Below are 19,647 nucleotides of genomic sequence, written 5' to 3' on the forward strand. Positions count from 1 at the left end.
CCGTCCATTCATCCCGAGACGAATTTCCGTCCCGGTTTTCGTCCAAACTCGCAGACGGTACAATTTTTTCATCCTGGGACGAAAAAACCGTCCCGTCCTCATCCTTGCACTATAATCACCACCCATCATCCATTCCGTCACATCCCTTCCCTTCACTTCATTGACATGCCAAACCCTAATCACAGGACATCCATCTACAAAACTCTTAGATCAACTAATGATCGACTCGGCCGAGTCGACCGACCAGACTCGGCCGATCCGAACAAGCTCGTGGGCTGATCGTTCTACTCCACAACGTCGAACCGATCCTATTTGTGGCTTGTACAAGTCCACGTTCGCTGAGCAAATTCACTCCAATGGCCGCTGGCGAGGACAACTAGCCTTCCTTGTTCGCAGAGCTTCCCAAAGGCAGAAGATGGTTCATACCCTTTTCCTGGGAAGCGGCGTGGCCGTCGCTGGATCGCGGTTAGATCATCAGCGCGCCGATCGGCCATCTAATTCTCGATGTAATCGGTGGAATCTAGTGAAATGCGAGAATCAATCGCCGCCGCGATCTGTTGGCAGAAGAACAGCAGCCTTAGCCCTCGTCGCCTTGCATTACTATTCATCTGCTAATTGTAATCCTCTTTCTTGGTTTTCCATGTGTGATTTCTTTGTGATTAGATTTGGTGATTTCTGGGTTGAATTTTTCGTGGGCAGCTGCCAGTGCGCTAGGTCCCTTCGACAAGTATCTTAAAAAGTAAGTTTTTATTTCGTTTTTGAGTTTCTTGCTCCTCTTTTTATGCGAATTTTGGCTCTTTTATTTCGTTGTTAAAAGAACTGATCCTTCTTCGTCGACCACATTGGAATAATGGACATAATTGTTGATGCATTCAGGTTTCAAAATTGAAACCAGTTACTCCCTACGACTTGTCACTTATCGAGTATAGAATAGATATGCGTTTCTTCTTTCTGAATTTATGGAAATCTCAGTTTCAGTTTTGGTATGAACCCAGTAGGATACACATAAACCAATTACCACAATTTTTTTTTCTATTTTTGGGGTTATCTTTCAAGCGTAGAAATGAATCCGTCATTCATAAAGAGTACAGAGCTTTTGTAAATTTCAATTATGTGCCGCTGGAATATGAAAGATATATGCCGCCCAGTTTTTTCATTGTAATTCTTTGGATTTATGAGTCTAGTTTAACTCGTGGTTTGCTAGAGCGGACTATTAGATTTTAATTGTCTAATTCCATTTATGACTATAATATCTTCGTCTTATAAATTATATTTTTCTTACCGGCTAACTTGCGACTTTTTTTTGGTTGATAAATCTATGACAGAGGGGAAATAATTCTGTTTCTCTTTTTTAACCGCTTGTAACAACAGGAAAAAGCTCGACCCCTTGGAAACATATGTTCCTGCTGTTATCTTGACGCAGGCACAGTTCAAAGACTTAGGCAATGTCTTTTATCCTTGCTCTTATTGCAGAATTTTTATTTTGCCACTTCCCTATTAAAAAGATTAGTTTAATTTTGCTTATGGGCTGCAATTAACATTTGTACGTGACATATGAAGCGTTTGTACCTGATTTGTGAAAACATTTGTACCAGATTTTGAGATCAACGGATGCATTGATGAAACTGTAATTTAGATGTAGTATCAGTCAAATGAAGAGGGATTTGTCAGTATGTTTTCACAACAAAACCCCTTATTTACAAGATTTTAGTCAGCCGTTCTATTTCATTTATTTTCCTTTCTGCCCTTTCTATTTGTATTTGGACCACGTGCTATAAGTGGACCCTTGTGAAAGACAAAGAGGGGCAAGTTGCTTATTCTCTCACGTGAGAAAATAAGTAGCCTCATGTTGATTGGCCGAGTCCATTAAAGTGTACCAGCTGGTATGTAAACCAGTCACTATGAGAAATCCGATGTCTTTTTCCCATTTTTAAACCCAAGTTTCACGAGAAGGAGACACGGGGAGACACAGGAGAGGCTGGAGGAAGAGCTGCCGAACAAGGGCGAATTTCAACACAAGGGATTATTCTTCATTGTTTTTTTGGAGCGCCAGTCTGTGTGCGTGTGCTCTTGGGCAGATGGCAATTTATTTTTCTCGGAAAATCTTTAATTTTTAACGGCTTGGGCATATTACTTGAATTTGGAACATCAATATTTTGTCTTGGCTGAATTCATTTTCCTGAACAAAACTTAATTTCTATGCGTAATCTTTACTTTTCTCGTTGATGAAAATCATTAATCTATGGATCTATAGAAATGATTTATGGATTCAAAGGTTGCATTTGGCTATTTCTTAATCGTCCAATTCTTTTTTTAAATGAGCAGAGACATCTTTGGATTTTGAGAAGCCAGATTATGATGTCAGCAGATCTCTGCTACGATCTGGCCCTGCTTCATCCTTGCGCATAAATATTCGTGCAGTATGTATCTTCCGCACACAAAAGATCTGCCCTTGGTTCTTATTCAATGAAATGGCTTCTTTATTCGGCACAAATTATTTTTTTCTGCGTAAAATTAACAAGCCGAGTGACAGAAAATCTGCGACACTATAATTTCTTTAGTTGATAGTTGATATTTCAAAGCCTTCTCCTTACAAAAGAACATTTTAATAGGTGGCTCAGTATGCATCAGAAGATGGTAAGGGGAAGATGGCATTCGACGCTGTTGACCAATGTCTGAGGTTATAATAAAAGCTTGAAATTAATTTGAAACCTTTTTGGCCGAATCATGAATCATCAGTTGTTGAAACCTTCTCTTTCAATTATCGGTTTTTGAAGTGTCTCTTCATTTTAAAAAATATAGGGCTTTGGAAGATCTAGACTCGATGCTGCTACATGCTTCAAGGAATGATCCCTCTGCCTCGGTTGCCGAGATGAGACAGAAGATCAACACTGCACTCCTGGCTTTGGATACGTGGGTCTTTAATTTATCTTCTAATATATTTTTTTTCGTAAAAACTTTGAAAATATCCTTTCTGGTCTAATTATGTTTTCATGTTTGTAGATTGCTGGAAACTGTTCCATCTGAAGTGCTTGACAAGGGGAAGCTCATTGCTGATGCTTACAGGACGCAGGTTGATCCTGCGGATGAAATTCAGCCTGAAGCGTTGCAAAGTACAGATCTAGAGCAGCTCAAGTCTCTGCTATAGAGTCTTTATTTTTTTGACTTTGAAATAATCATATATTTTTTGACTTTGAAAATAAGTTTCTTTTGGGTTGATCTCCGATTTATGAAGAAATAAGTATTTCATTTTTTTTTGAGGTCAATGTTATGAATCCTTGAATAATCTAAGTCTGTCCATACTTATCAATATGAATTAAATGGTTAAAAGCACATGAAGCTTTTCCCCACAAAGCTAGTGATTCGATGTTGACACATTGGACACTTTTTCAAATCCCCATAGTCTAAATGCAGCCTGAGCTTTTAAACAAGATGACTAATCTATATTTCTCTAAAGAATGAAACAAGTGAAATCTTTTGCATTCACAGGTTTAAACATTCAATAATGGAGTTTTAAATGCATGATGCATTTTAAGACTCTTTCATGTTCTCCAGTCTTATGGATTGTCTAAACGTCAACGAAGATATGAGGTCAAACCATGGAGCATCAGACTCTCTTCTAATATTAATCTGGGCATATTAGTTTTCCCCCCAAGTAGTGTTTATAACTACTTGAATGACCAAGGAATTCCATAGAAATCCTCAACCTAATTCTTTTTTATTATATAGGATCAATCTGACTCATCATAATCCACTTAAAACTTGCGAACATATGCCATTTATTTGGTCTAATATAATTAATAACAACCATTCAATGGCCATAATGTTAGTCATTTCTATGAGCACCATTAAATGATGTTTAGGAGATTAACTTCTCCTCGTTAGTCTTTCAAACTGTAGGATGCATCAGCCAGGGGGATCATTGTTGAGATCTTTTTTGAGTTATTGAATAGATTCATGCCGTATAATTTAAATGAGGATATTCAACCCATTAATTACCAGAACAAATACTAGCTTTTGTTGCTTAAAATTATGAAAAGGTATTGTAATTTTTTAAATAATATGCATTAGGTCTGTGTGCTGCATCGACAATATACCTGGTCTTATTACTGAATTACATAAACGAAGCATTACAGTCATCATACCACCTTAGACATTCCAATATAGTTCATAGTATATTATTCAAGGTATTCACTACGGCATCCTCCTCGCGAATTATGAAACTTAAAATGATTAAATTTCACATTTACCTAAATATTAACCCAAAATTCATGTTTGATATTTTACTGATAGCCAAAGGCTCCTAATGATTCTGGGGGTTACTCTTCAAATAGAAACTTATCATTGAAAAAATTATTAGAATTTAATTGATCTAAAATTAATACAGAAAAATACTTCAGTGTATGTTTTCCTTGAGTGTTGTTGTAGCACTTCTGCTAAGTCTCAATATATAATTTAAAAACCAAGAGGATGACACTCCCATCTGCAATGTGATGGAACTTTGGAGGCCAAACGCATTCAAGGCATGACATCGAGGATGAGAAATCCACCTTCTCTCATAAAGGATGAAATCATTTTCGTGACACATTTTTACACAAATTAGTTTTTATTATCCAGGATGAAACACCATCCAATAACATGCATTAAGTTTCAGTAATGATATAAGGTGCACTTACAGTCCTGGTATTTGTAAATCTCAGTTTCAAAACAAAAAATTCAAGTTTTACATTGCCTATTTGATGCCGCTAAATCCCCAATGCCACTACTTCCCTCCCACACACACACATGTAGTAGTTTGGACTCTGGTGGGGTTCCTTGATGACCTGATACTTATCGAAGAATTCCCTTTCTAGAGCCACATGATCAGCTGCCCGAGCATCCCTTATCAACTTAATTATAGGAGAATTGGGCATAAACTCATTTGTACCTCATTGAACCAGAAAAGTGTTGGGTTATGGTGTCAAGGTTGAATCATAGAAAACTATTTTGTATGAAACAGAAACATTAATCGATTCCAAATCGGTCTATAATACATAATACATCACATGTACCTTGTGGGGAACTTGTTCCACCATTGACTTTCTCACTTTGAGATTGCTCTGAAGCTGTTCACGAGCCCGGCCTCTAGAAGTATCCATGTGATCAAGTTCCTCTTGGATCTCCACTTCACCTTCTCCAAATCTTCTTGAAAACCTAGTAGACCTTCTCATCATGAAGAGTCTCCTTTTGGATGAGGGGAGAAGCACTCAGAAGGAAGAGGGTCCGCCTAGCTCTGGTTGTCGTAGGTGCCCCTTCTCCTATTTATATTTCACGTAAGATTTTTCTCTAAAACCCATTAAGTAAAATATATTCATCAATGCCCCTATGATCTTATGCGGATCAGGCCCATGCATTATTCTAATTAATAAATCTAGCGGTCTAACAACAATTATCTATATCAACATATAGATTAACTAACTAATTGAGAAGTTAAGTTTCCAGTCCCTGAGATGCCAAGCTATACCTCGTGCTCTAGAAGATACTGAGTAGTATTTGAACTCTCTCATAGAAGTTACCATCATTGATTATTTTATATGTATAATCTTTTATCCACGCGAGACTCTCGTTTACTTAGGGTAAGGATGATCCCCTCTTGATGATGTAATCATCTCTATGAGCTTCTTACCACATCTGAGCCATGACTTGTTTGAATCCCTTGATTGGAGGCTCATAAGCTGTAGTCAAAATGTAGTCGTCCATCCACGAGATGTCCTTGGTGTCTCAGGTCAGTGGATCACTTATACAACCGTGACATGAATCAACATGATTGACGTGTAGGTATAATACAATTCAGGGATTCTTTGTATTAATTAAGCGAACTTTTTTTCGAAAGAGTTTGAAAAGAGTCCACCCACTATTTTTCTCTGTGTCACCATACTAATAGCCACATGATCAACCGTACGTCTCATATAAGTAGGATCAGATAATGCTATTTAATTTGGATAATGCGATGTCCATATCAACCATCCATTGAGGTAGAATAATTGGAATACATGCTCAAAGACTAGAGATCACTATATTATGATCTGATCATAATTCAGTTTTTCCTTGCACATATTCATAGACTTCATTATAAACATCACACTAGAATAAAATTAACTAAGATTTTACTTAATGAACTTAAATAAAACATGGTGGTTTGATTTGGCTTGATGGCCACACAATATCCATCAAAAAGCAGAGCAGAGTTGGCCTTGGCCTTGGTTAACACATTCTCTCTAGATAGTTTGATTTTTGCTGGAAATTTTTTGGCACATCTTCTTTTTATGGCGTCACCTTTTTTAATAGGCATAGAATAAAGCATCTTTATTTCATCTCCATGTACAAAAGTAGTTGGACTAGGTTGACATTGACCTTGATAACCCTTTGGGCATTTCGACCAGGTGTCCATTGAGGCTATTAAAGAATATATTTTCTTGATGGAAAGTGCAACATTATTGTTGGAAGGAAACTCAATCAACAGATTTAGTCGTAATATTTCCTCATCAAGCTCAAAATATGTTTCCTGTGGAGAACTTGACTCCTTATAGACACCAGTGAAGAGTGAGAATAAACACTTGTTTAAGAATAAATTACCTTTTAACAGCTTCATGATTTTAGGTTGGCCTTTGGAAATAGTTTTCCCTCTAGACAGCCTTCAAATTGGAGGGATATACTGAAATGCTGTCACTTCCCTAATGCGTTTGAGACGTTTGGGCATTCGGCTCATAAATTTTCCAAAAATGGCTCTGCTTCTCTTTATAATTCTGATTATTATTCCAGAACTCTGTCACACAATCCATAAGAAGGATGTTTTTTCTCATTTCTTGAGTCTTTGATCCCAAAATACATTGATGAATTAGGGCTTCTTTTAATTTATATACCTTGTAAACCGGATGAGCAGGAGTCAGCGACAGATCTATTAGATGGTTGTCCTACTATCTGCCATTAGGATAAGTTGAAAAAACTTTGACCAACCCATTGAAGTGACGTGTCTCCCTGTATCAGAGGTGCTTCATGCCCTTGATTCTTTCCTATCTCCATGAATCTCTAGCTGTGGGACAATACCATTGACCATCTTGTAACTAAGAGTGAGGTTGCAAGAGCCCAAGGATAGAGGAAGTGCCTAACAAAGCTTCCAAGGAAAGAAAACCAGTAGGAGGGAGGACTACTGAAAGCCAGAAGACTAGAATGTGGTGCCCATTTGAGGTGTTTTTCTTGGCTACCATATTGAATGTAGATAAGTTCAGCTCCTGACAAAACTAATCCATTAGGGCTAATAAGCTAATCCACACTTAACTAGCTAATCCACACTTAACTGACCAACAAGTTGTAGGGGTTGTGGGGCATAAGGGTTCGGGCTGAACCATACTCTTTATGAGTAGGAAATAGAGTAACTTGAGAAGGCCACTTATAACTCATGCCTCTCTAGTATAAACAAAATAAAAGTCTAATAGTAACCAACATTCTATTAATTATCATTCATTTTGACCCATTTAGTTGTAAAACTAATACAAGGTAAGGATACAATACACATTTCAGTCTCATAAAATATTTTCAACAAATGTCAATTAAGAAACCTAAAATTATGTCACAAGTAGATATGTTATTTTATAAAATAGTAAAAATTATTTTCCTGCATACCTGATCATGAGTTGTTATTATTTTTTTCTCGTAAAACCTCTTATGATAAAAACCATTAACCAAAAAGACCAAAAAGGGAAGTGAGCAAAAAAAATGCAGAATTTGAAAATAACTAAAGTAGACCCGAAATTTATCCTCAGAAAGTTTTTGGAAAATTGTCAAAACGTTTAAGAGGAACTAAAAAAAATATTTTGAAATAAGCTAAATCTTAGGTTCAATATTATACTTCTTTAGTACATTATGGGGGGATTTAATACAAACTTTTTCGTTTATGATTTATGCGTATGTTTTTTATGAGGTTCACTTAAATTAAGATATTTAAACTCACACATTTGACTGAAATACCTTTTGAGTTAAACTTTTGGCTGAGATACTTCTTAAGTATTGGTTATTTATAAAAGCTTTGGTCTGGATACATTTTTAAAGATGAAGATAAGAATATTATAGTTATCATTTTGATGGTAAAAATTTTAGCTTATTATTCAAAATTGATGACATAATAATAAAATAGGATACATTATCTGAAAATTACATTCCTCTCTTAGGTGACTATGAAAAAAATTGAATATTTCTATTCGCATGTTTATGTTTATTAAAGTGCATTATTTCGAATTGACTTTAAATTTGAATTACATGATAATTTATAACTTAAATATCTTAACTATTTTTGGTTCACAAGAAAGATAAGTCAGACGAGAAATAATAATTATTCAACTTGAGTTTCATTTATTGACTTACTGTTTTATCTTAAATTATCTGGAAATTTAGTTAATAGTTTTTTCATATTATTTTATATGTATTCATTCCTCAGCCAACTTTGAATAAGATACTATTAATTTGATCACATCCATCATATATATGATACTCTTATTTTTCTTAATATATTATGATAAAGAGAAAAAATAAATAAGTTTATTGAGTTATATTTTAATGCATCTCTTTTATTTTTATCCATAATACTCCTTTAATTATTTCCAATTTTAATTATTTAGTTTAAGGTAATAATGGGGTCTATTAAGTTGGATTTTTATGTAATTAACATTATTCATTAAAATACGTTATTTAGTGTTGTAGTAAGCTGTCTAGAAACCAATCATATTTCATGTATATTTAAGTTTATTAAATCTCATATCCATTATTGTACATAAATGATGTACACAATCAAGGTTAATGATATGTGAAATGATTAGTTCATTTCTACTGATCACTCTTTAATAGGTTAAGGTTTTTTTTGAAAACTCTACCTATTTTATAATGGGAGAACTTACTCAGCCTCACAAATTTTCTTTTTGATAAAGCTCTTGCTTTTAATTTATTTCTAAGCCCTAAAAAATGTCTAAGTTGCAAAGACTGATGCAGATCATAGCAGCATCCTCTGGTGCTGTGGATCATATATAATAAGCAGAGATATACTACAAAGAGGGCAACATGGATATAGATAGAGGCAGAGAGTGCATTTCATGATGTAGTCTCAAGGAAACAATTGATTTCAGATCATATCCTGTTGAAGGTGATAAATCATATGTTAATTCCTATTTATTTTTGTCCCACCAAAGGTCACGATGATTTCTGACATATTTCGGCTTCCAATAGTTGGATTTGGTCTCAACCAACACTTAAATTTAGTTTCATCATATTCAACTCTACTTCACTCATTTCCAGAGATCTAGACACCTTAAATATGTTTTTAGGAGAACTCTAGACATCTAAAATAATTTTTCTTTCTCTAGTCATTTTGATAATATCTAGTTATAGCTGATTAATATGCTCATGGTGTACAATGCCTGGATTAATTAATTTTTCTCACCATATTTTCTTATGTGTTGTAAAAAATAGAAAAGTCAGACTTCATGTTCCCATAGGTTCTTATGCTAGATTTTCCTACTTCAAAATTCAAAAACTTAAATAATTATTAGGATATGACTGTTTCTCCTAATCCTTTTCATAATATATTGGATTCTTTGTTTTAGATTCTGGAATGAAGTCATGAAATGAATATTGATACTGAAGGACAAAGAGGATACATTATTTATAGCTGTGCATCTATATCAATGCTTTGGTAATAGGATGTTTCCTAACAAATATTATTCAGCATGCAACGATTTTCAAGAAAGGTCAATGATACAAATGTCACTAGAGGTTTTTTTTTCTTTGAATTGGGAAAGCTTTCAAGTTTTTGTTCATGGCTTTAGATTTATTCCTGAAGCTAATAATACATACGGTGGCTGCATTTATGGAATTATGATTCAGCGGAAGTATTGATGATTATTCAATAATTTTCTGGGTTCATTCATTGAAAGAGAACTCTGAGTTATTTTTAAAGTTTGTTAAATTCATAGCAATGGCTAAAAAGATGAGGCAGTCCCTTAAAGTAAACCACAGAATAGAAGACTGTTGGGACCAAGAAAAACTAAGTTTTTCAATTATAGGACTATTTATTTCATAACGTTTTGGTGGCTATTGGAGTAAAGCACAGGATCGACGACGGTTGGGTCCAAGGAAAACACCTCATTGAATGGACGTGTAGGGGGGAAAAGGGAAAAACTCAGGTTGGACCCGCTAGGAGTATGACGCATGTGAATAGTTTTTCCGATGATTATGGCAGGAATCAGTTTTATTTTCATCACATATTCATAATACCTCCAAAAAAGTATGTAATTGGTATGCACATTACTAAGTACTTTGATTTATTAGCTATGCTCTTTCTGATAAAACTGAACATGCTAAGTAAGACAGAAAATATGAAAACGTGTTCGTAAGGGCTTTGAGATTTCTCATGGGCATTGCATCGCCCAAGAGAGACTTAGGATTTTCTTCCGTGCTTATCCAAAATAGCTCCCTCAAGAGCGTTCCGTTTTCTCTCTCGTAGACAAGATAGACCGAGGTAAGTTTTAAATCCCTTATTTTCTAACACTGAGTTCTGTTATTTGAAAGCTTAATCACTGAGAAAGGCAGGGTACCTTGGGAATCACCGTCCTCCTCGTCCATCCATGAGCGTTGTAGCAGAAGGAAGAGGCCGTTTCACCCTTAACTGATGAACTGATGATGACATTGTCCAGCAGGATGTTACGGCAAGGAAATTTTTTGCTGCATTCAAATCTGATTGCGCGCTCCTCCGTTGATGTCCCCCTCATTCCAATATATCTTATATCACTCACTTCCACGGCTGATGTCTTTAGGCAGAAATAAAAGCTTTGAAGTTATAGAAGCAGAATTGGATGGATAAGAAACCGACGACGATGAAGAAAATCATTTTTACCTTGTTTGGGCATCCCAAAGCGCCGCCGCAGTAGTATTGATCAATTACAATGGGGTAAAAAACTGATGTGAATCGGATGTTCTCGAAAGTGATCTTCTTGGCAAATCCAGATCCTCCCTGAATAATAGAATAAAAAATCATAGGTATTGCATCGTACATGAGTTATGACAATTGGGTGTATTAAAATATGTATGAGAAAATTGTACATGAGCTATGAGGACATTTAGGTTTGTCATTATGTAAGAAAAAGAGTCTACAAATTGCGGAAGTACATCAACTTTTGAAGAATGATGCAGTTCGGATCAGCCAAAATTTTATACTAAAACCATTGACTGTGTTAAAGATGAATTATGTACAAGAATAATGACAGTAGGGAAGATCAGCATATTATAAAAAAGATTTGTACTAAGGTTATGTCTCTTTAAGAAAAAAACTCGGATGCATTATGCAAGAATTATGACGTTTATTAGGTTCATCTCTGTTTAAGAAAAAAATCTCGCTGCAAAAAGAAGAATTTCATTAATGTTTGAAGAATGAAGCTTTTCATACCGGCCAAGTTTTTATCCTAACACCGTTCATGGTGTTGAAGAAATGGCTCGAAGTCACGCGCACACCTTCAACCTCAGCTCGCGTCCCTTGGATGCCCAGACTCCCAACGCTGAATTTAAAAGAAATTGAAAGAAAGCAGAAGAAATGAAAATAAATTAGAAGAAGTTGATAGAAATTAATCAGAACAAGAAACTTAAGTGACCGTCAAGAAACTCCAATCTTCATACCTGACGCCGTGGCCCGGCCCGCACGTAATCGAGCTGACGTTAACGTCGAAGCAACCGGTTCCAATAGCTACGCAGTCATCCCCTTTTTTCATAGGAGTAAATTTTAAGTCAATCCAAGTGTTATAGCGTTGTCCATAAAAGAGAAACGATTGATTGATTATTCCATTGGTCTTTTGTTTAAGGTAAAAATACGCGAAACTGATTGCATATCCCGGAATAAGTCTTTCCCCTAATCGCGCGCTGGAGAATAAAGTTGTGTTGACGACGCCTTGAAATGGAATCAGTTAAGAACATAATTTAATATACTCCTGTGAGCCAAAACTTTTCTCCTAGCTAAAAAAAACCCAGTTGAAAAAATACGCGATTATGATTTCATAACAGGCATAACTGTTCACCCAGCCGCATAAACCCCAGGAGGAAAAAAACACGATAACAATTCAATGACATCAATACATGTCTTCTAATCGCGTGCTGGAGTATAAACTTGCGGACATAACGACTCTGAAACTAAGCAATTTAATAATAGAATTCAAGGCAAAACTGTTCACTCGATGAATTCAAAAGCAATGATCTCAAGATAATCCGCCTCAACGATAACAAAATATCTCAAGGTTCAGCTTACCTATCAGCTGGCACAAACTTGGTACAAAGGTAATCAAGACATACTAAAGATAAAAACTAGCGTTTTTATCTTTATATTTTGAAGATAATCATTCAAAGGAAAGAGTTCAAACCGGAAGCGAAGTTGCTGGAGACAATTTGAACGTGCTTGGACTGCTGAATCATGAGACCATCTGTGTTGGGACTATTGCCTGGGGAGGAAACCGAGATTCCTTCGATCTTTACCCATTGGCTTGCAAAGACCGTGACATGCCTTCCTGGGCTATTGACAAAATGTAGCCCTTTCATACGAAACCCATTACAAAATGCCACTGCAAGAATCTATAATTGATTTTTATCTAATTTATGGGTTTCATATAAGAGATGAAAGGCAATAGAAAAAAGAGCGGCTTACATCCGGAGCAGTGGCACATCTCTGCAATGTAGAGAACGATAAGAATTAGAAAGGGATCGATATCTCAAATAAGAAAAAATGAGGATATTTAAATTTTATGTTTGTAAAAAACAGGGGATTTGAAGATCCTGACGTTCTTGCTCCTGCAAGCCCACCACATCCTGCCTCGGCCATCAATCTTGCCAGATCCATTGATGAATAGCCCTTTGAGATGGATGAATGTAATCCATGCAGAAGTCAAGTCACCCGTCCACAGTCCGGGCGGTGCTACAATATTTCCCGCCACCTGATTGAATAAACAGTATTCAACAATATATATTTTTTAGTATTTCAAAATTACTTAATTAGTTCGATCCAAAGTAGATTTCCTGGTACATCTAAGGTTTCACGAATTATCTAAATAAAATATATAATCAAAAAACGAAGAATAATACCTGGAAGTGGATTTCGGAAGCCTTGCATGGCCCAGAGAAGGAGACGCGGTGCAGCATGAAGATCCCAGAAGAAGGAACAAGCATTACAGGTGACGCGCCTTCACTGCCGCAGGCAGCGGCCCAAGCTCTCAGAAATGCCTGAAAATTTTATCTGTTGAAGTCCCATGTAAAATCTTTATTGAATTCTTGAGAACATCCCATATTTTTAGTGTTTATTGGATAAATACGGTACAATCGGAAAAAGAAAACGATTAGAGACTGGGATTATCATAAATCTTCCCTTTAAGCTCTATTCTTCATTACCTATGATAAAACTTACCGACGAGTCGTCTGACTTCCCGTCTCCTACGGCGCCGAAATCCACGGGGTTGAATATTGCATGCTTCGATGTAGCCGCGCACGTTCGAATCATTGACAAGAAAAACATCAAAGCTGCTGTTCCCTGTCGGACAGAAGTCAGAAAGATAATCAGGTAAGAGCAGGCTAGCACGAGAGACGATGTAGAAGTATCAGGGGCAGAGCAAGAAGAAGAACATGTTAAGTTTTTATTACCTTCGTAAAATATATTATTGTACATTTATAAGGTATAAAATACATCCCAAGAAAACAGTTCAGTTAACTTAATATGGGATTCAGACGTTTCACTTAAAATGATGCGATGACTTATGATGGACTAAACATGATTCATTTTCCCTTGCTGCCTTAAAATAATGGCCGGTCCTTAGATGTAAGGTTGAACTTCTGAGAGAAAACCCAAAAAACTACTCTTCAAAACAACATAATTCGATGGACTCAGGTGCGTTCTTCATTATCTCTTAATCAATTGATTCACCCTTCAGAATGCAATAAGAGAATTACGAAGAACACAAAATATTTGTCACACCAAATTCATCGTCGGCAGCAGAAAAGGAGAAAGAACAAACTGATATATAATGAACGGCAGAAGAACAATGTAAGATGCTAATCTTCACCATGATGTATGGAGACAGCTGGAGATCCTTCTGTGGACAGCCCATAGACTTCCTCGGTTTGATGAGCCTTCTTGCCCTCAACATCTCTTTTCTTCACTCACCAAAGAAAGCTTATAATGTAACAAAGAAAAGAAAAGCATGTGCAAAACCGGTGCGAAGATGGCGCAGTTTCTCTCTCCACCTTGCTATTTATCGCTCGCCTCATTACCGTCATTCAATGGATGTAATAATAAGAATGGATACGCTTCGTCTTCTTCCCTGACGTTATCAACGGTGAGAAAAAGAAACTCCCAGGCTGAGGGACGGATCCAACCGTTGAAGTCCAACCGGCGGGGGTAATCATTTAAGGCAGACGTTGCGTTGCTTTCCATGCAAATCCTGTCCGAAAATTTTCCGTAATTCTCGGCCATCTAATGGTGGATCGGTTATTTTTTTAATAATTTAGTGAAGTTTTTCTTTCAGTAAAATTGAATAAGAAAAGAGGCGAACTTGAAATAACCAATACAAACGTCAAACTTTAAACCAGTTTTCCCTGTTTTAGATTAGGAAGTTAGTCTGACTCAACTCTCATCCATACCTCATCTAGGTTCCCTATCAGAACTTGAATATTAAGATCGTTGACTATTTCCATTCGCGAATATATCTCTCGATTCTACTAATTCTACGTGTTCAAGTCGTATATCATGGAAAATGGTCTGTAATCTTAATTTGACTCTCCTTATTCTTTTTCTGGTAAAAGTTGGAATGGCCGTATATATCTAGTTGGATAGATTTCCGTATCAAAGTTTTCACAACGGATTCATAATTTGCCACCTCTCAAATAGGAAACTGTTATTTTGAAGCCCGATTTCAGTGAATCCAAATTCAAGCGGCACCGCAAAACTATTGCAAATGATTCACTTTTGTGCATTTCTTTAATAATTCCTTCCATTGTTCAGTGAATTTGATAATACTTAGATTTTTTTTGAGAAACGTCCATTTTATCCAGCCATACAATTTTTCCATATCCAATTTGATGAACACATTTTGCTGTGGTTTTAGTGATTTAGATTGACAGAATTCCTGCTCAAGTTTCACATTTTTATTTGTTACTCTTTGTCTAAAAGAATCGCTTTCCTTCCTATGTCTAGGTTTTTTTATTGGTTCCTCATGGTTCTCAAATTTCCCAGAATTTTATCATGTGGATCTTTACGGGTCCACAAAGATCCATTTGTCAACAAAAAAATCATATTGCGTGGCCCATCAATTTCCCCCAGATGTAGCATGGGAGAGTCATGTCAACAAAATTTATGGGAGGTTACACCCTACAAATTTCTCCCACCATTGAAAACTTATGTTATTTCACTTTTGTATTTAATATCTGTAGAATAGAATATTAAAAAATTAAAGTTGATTCCAGGTGCAGCCCATAACATCTATTCCTTTTAAACATTTTTCATGAATTTTTGGAGTAGAATTAACAGAAAATTGTAGTGATTAAAGATTTTTATTAGGATTTCCACATGAATATAAAACCTAATTATGAAAAATTTGAGTTTACCTCTACGAAACTGATTTGCTCATTAAATGCATTTAAGTTTCAGGTTATATCTCTCCTTTTGGGGAAAATATCCACTTGTAAATCTATGAATTTTTGTTAGGTGAATATGTTTAATGTTTTTTGAATTACCTTCAAAATTCATTTGGATCTCACCCTTTGTGATTAATTCTTTAATAAATTTGTCCTCCTTTGGTATTCTATTTTTATTTATGTGTACAGTACTCATGGTATCAGATGTCATGGGGATTTAATTAGGGAAATCACAATTTATGATGTGTTCTTCCATAAAATTTTAATACTTTGATACTAAATGTTTAAACATGTATGGAACTCATGGTACCAAACGTGATGTGGATATAGTTGTGTTCAGTGATACAGTGATCTATATGTTTCTAATTTGATATAATCAGACCAAGGGCCCCACAGGTAATGCTTTAAATGCAGATATATAGTTGTATAATACTCAACCATTTTACCAATAAAGATTTCTTCTTGATTTATATGACATAAGGGAACTCCCAAAATTCACTTAAATTGTGTCATTTTTCATTCAATTTACGAATAAACAAGTTTCCACTCAAATTAGACAGTTTAGGTTAAGTCATTGCTCATGGGAAAGCATATCCACATTTAGTACAATCGTTAATGTATAAGATTAATAAGAACTAGATTGATTTACATAGTAATATTAGACTTATTGATGTAGGACAGCTAGGGAAAAGGGCGACTGAAGGGATGGATGGGATAACGACGGAAGGAGGGGATAGACGGGTTTGGAAGGAGGGATAAAACAGACCATAGAAATCCACACGATCAAATTCGGAGTTTAAAACTGATGAAATGCTGGCTGTGCAGCACCGTTCCTCGTCGAGGGCGGGAGTACTGTCTTCAACCACCGCGACGATGCTGAAGCACCAAAATCAATATCCGAATTCACGTCATGAGGGAAACTCAAGAAAGAGAAGGAATTTGGAAAATCCAAACCAAATCAAATCTGATGGCGGTGGAGAATTCACGCGGAGTACTGGACGTGGAACACTTCGACACCAAAGAGTTCAGGCATACCTCGGCACCGTAGTGCGTGAAGAGGCTACAGGGAATTCTGATCGTGACAAGACTAGGCGAATACGGGCACTGAACGGCCCACTGAACGGCCCACTGAACGACAGAATCTGGGCGTTCCGGGCGTTGTACGGCCCTGGCAGAGAGCGAGACTGACGGGTGCGCACGGGCAGGCTGGGGACGGGTCGTCATGGAGCAGCCTTGGGGTGCCCCTTTGGGCAGCCCTAGGAGGGCTCTGGGATAGCCTAGGGCGAGCCTGGGCTGACGTCCTGGGGTGGCCTAGGGTGACCCTAGGCTGGCTGCCTGGGGCAGCCTGGGGGCGGCCTTGGGCAGCCCTGGTTGGGGCGGCGTGGGTGGCCTTTGGGCGACCCTGGGCGGGCAGCTTGGGGTGGCCTTTGGGCGGCCCTGGGCAGGCAGCCTGGCGCGTCCTGGAGGTGGCCTTGGGCAGCCCTGGCTGGGCGGCCTGGGCGGCCTTTGGGTGGCCCTAGGCGGGCAGCCTAGGGCGGCCTTTGGGCGGCCCTGGGCAGGCGGCCTGGGGGCAGCCTTGGTTGGGGCGGCCTTGGGCGGGCAGCCTAGGGTGGCCTTTGGGCGGCCGTGGGTAAGACGGCCTGGGGGCGACCTGGGCGGCCCTTGGGCGGCCTGGGGCGGCCTTTGGGCGACCCTAGGCCAGCGGCCTTGGGCGATCTAGGGGCGGCCTTGGGGCAGCCCTGGTTGGGCAGCCTGGGCGGCCTTTGGGTGGCCCTAGGCGGGTGGCTTGGGGCGGCCTTGGGCGGCCTGGGGGGGCCTTTGGCGGTCTTGGGTAAGGGTAGAGAGGGGAAGAGAGAGGAGAGAAAATAAAGAAGGAGAGAGAGAGAGAGAGATGGAGAAGAAGGTGGCCGGCGATGCGAGGTGACGGCGGCGACGGAGGCGGTGGTAGGGTTGAAGGAAGGAATGGGAGGCTGGGCAGTTCTCCAAGAAGAGTTAACAATAAACTCAATTCTTGAATAATGACTGCCTAACTGTTTCTTGAAACAATGGCCTATACATATAGGCCTTGGAGGAAAGCGAATATACAACTTAACGACGAGAAATTAAAGACGAGAGACATGCTTCGTGTCACGTCAAGGGGCAATTGTTGATCTACCCTTGGCGACGTGTCATGATGCGTGAAGGGGCGTGCGTGTGTGGAGACGTGCGTGATGCCAGAGTGTTGACTTCGTCCGATGATGGTGGTGGCGTGTCTGTAGCGGCGGCATTGACTTTGGTTGACGGTGGCGGAGTGTCCGTTGCGTCAGCGTTGACTTCGGTTGACGGTGGTGACGCGTCCAATGTCGATGCGTTGGCGTCCTCGCCATCATTTATACTTTAGAAGAACTGAATGAACTTATTGGCCTCTGATTATCCAAAAACAATAGCTGTGATTCAATTATCTCCCCATAAACATCTTATATCGATTATTTTCTCCTTGAAATACTAATCATTGTCAATTGTACTACTCACACATTTAATCTTCCAAGGTTTTTCATTCATCTTGAAAATTACGTTAAATATTTTGTATATTTTTCTATTGATATGAATAGGCCAGGCCATGCATAAAATTAGATTAGGTCCTTAATCAAAGTTGTTTATGATTATCCAAAGGAGAATGATGTAACACGATCGGGGCTCTCGGACCGAACGACTCGTGTTACACCAAAGGAGGGGCTAATGCGGTCATATCATAGAGCAAAGATGAATAAAGATGATGTCATGTTAAGGATAATGCGACAATAAAATCGATGGGAAGTATGAATTCGATGTCGACAAGCGCAACACCCACTAGGCCACGGCAAGCAGGACCTGGGAATGCCACTAGGCTCCCGATGATCTGGATATCGGGTTGAAGGCGGACGGTGCGAGCTCGGCTACTGCCGCTTTAGCACACACCCTCGTCGGTCCCAATCAAGGATGTCTCAGAGGAAATCCTAGCCCTCAGAGGGTGAATCCTATCTATCACTAATCTAACCCCGGCAGTGGAGAAAACGTTCGGAGGTACTGAAAGAAATAATCTAACGCCGATGGGGAAGTCAGAGAGCGTACCAGGAAAAATAGGCTCGGGGAATCTTCTTCGGCAACCGTGGAAGGTGAGAGACACGGTGCAGCGGCGGTACCACGATCAGCTGGGATAGGATGCTGGAGATGGCCGAGGCGCGACCGCGGACAGGTGCGAGGCGTCCAAAGGGAGGCTATGGGGCCCCCATAGGATGGGACATCGTCTTCGAGAGAACGTCGGGCGGATGGCCAGGGGGCGGTGCGGGCCTGGCGATCTAGGGATTGCGTCCCCGGTCGGCATTCGCGGGCGCAGGCAGCTGGCGGCCGCGGTTGGCCTGACGCCCACGGTCAGTTCTGGCAGCCCTAGCGGCCGCGGTCAACGCTGGCGGTCGCGGGCGGCCGCTGGCAGCCTAGGTGGCTGTTGGCGGCCGAGAGTGGCTGCTGGCGCCTGTGGGTGGCCCAAGCGGCTGCGGATGCCGCTGGCAGTCGCAGACGGTCGCTGGCGGCCGTGGCGGTCGCTGGCGGCCTTGGCGGTCGCTGGCGACCTTGGGTGGCAGCGTCGGCGTTAGGCGGCCGCATGCGGCCCTGGGCGGCCGCATGCGGCCCTGGGCGGCGGCTGGCGACCCTTGGGAGTTGTTGGCGACCCTAGGCGGCCGTAGGTGGCCCTCGGCGGTCGCTGGCGGCGCTGAGAGGCCTCAGGAGCCGGCGATGGAACTCCGGCGAGGGTGCCAGTTTCCGGCGACGATGGTGGTTTCCGGTGATGTCGACGGCGGTTTCTGGTGAACTTTAAGGTTCTCTCTCTCTCACCTAACTTCATAGTGGCATTTTCGTAAATAAGTTGAAAACTAAAAAAACACTAAAAAATCAGGAAACTGGCTAAACAAATCACATTTTTTGAGTCTTTCTCCTTCTCCTTAA

General features: G+C 39.4%; 2 protein-coding genes across 2 annotated transcripts; one reads left to right on the forward strand and one right to left on the reverse strand.

Moving 5' to 3' along the window:
• Positions 1–202: 202 nt before the first annotated feature.
• On the forward strand, positions 203–3,219 carry LOC144711293 (uncharacterized). The gene is made up of 7 exons (XM_078585239.1): positions 203–617; positions 700–739; positions 1,372–1,442; positions 2,326–2,420; positions 2,613–2,680; positions 2,803–2,913; positions 3,004–3,219. The coding sequence occupies exons 1-7, from the start codon at positions 218–220 to the stop codon at positions 3,146–3,148; spliced, it is 930 nt and encodes a 309-aa protein (XP_078441365.1). The 5' UTR covers positions 203–217; the 3' UTR covers positions 3,149–3,219.
• A 7,320-nt stretch (positions 3,220–10,539) lies between these two features.
• Positions 10,540–14,527, reverse strand: LOC144711400 (polygalacturonase-like). The gene is made up of 11 exons (XM_078585384.1): positions 14,361–14,527; positions 14,118–14,208; positions 13,466–13,588; positions 13,147–13,284; positions 12,825–12,998; positions 12,713–12,733; positions 12,432–12,639; positions 11,698–11,965; positions 11,471–11,579; positions 10,922–11,038; positions 10,540–10,835 (listed from the first exon to the last, which is right to left on the reverse strand). The coding sequence occupies exons 1-11, from the start codon at positions 14,525–14,527 to the stop codon at positions 10,602–10,604; spliced, it is 1,650 nt and encodes a 549-aa protein (XP_078441510.1). The 3' UTR covers positions 10,540–10,601.
• Positions 14,528–19,647: the final 5,120 nt, after the last annotated feature.

This window comes from Wolffia australiana, chromosome 13, assembly GCF_029677425.1.
Source record: "Wolffia australiana isolate 7733 chromosome 13, ASM2967742v1".
NCBI classification, from domain to species: domain Eukaryota; kingdom Viridiplantae; phylum Streptophyta; class Magnoliopsida; order Alismatales; family Araceae; genus Wolffia; species Wolffia australiana.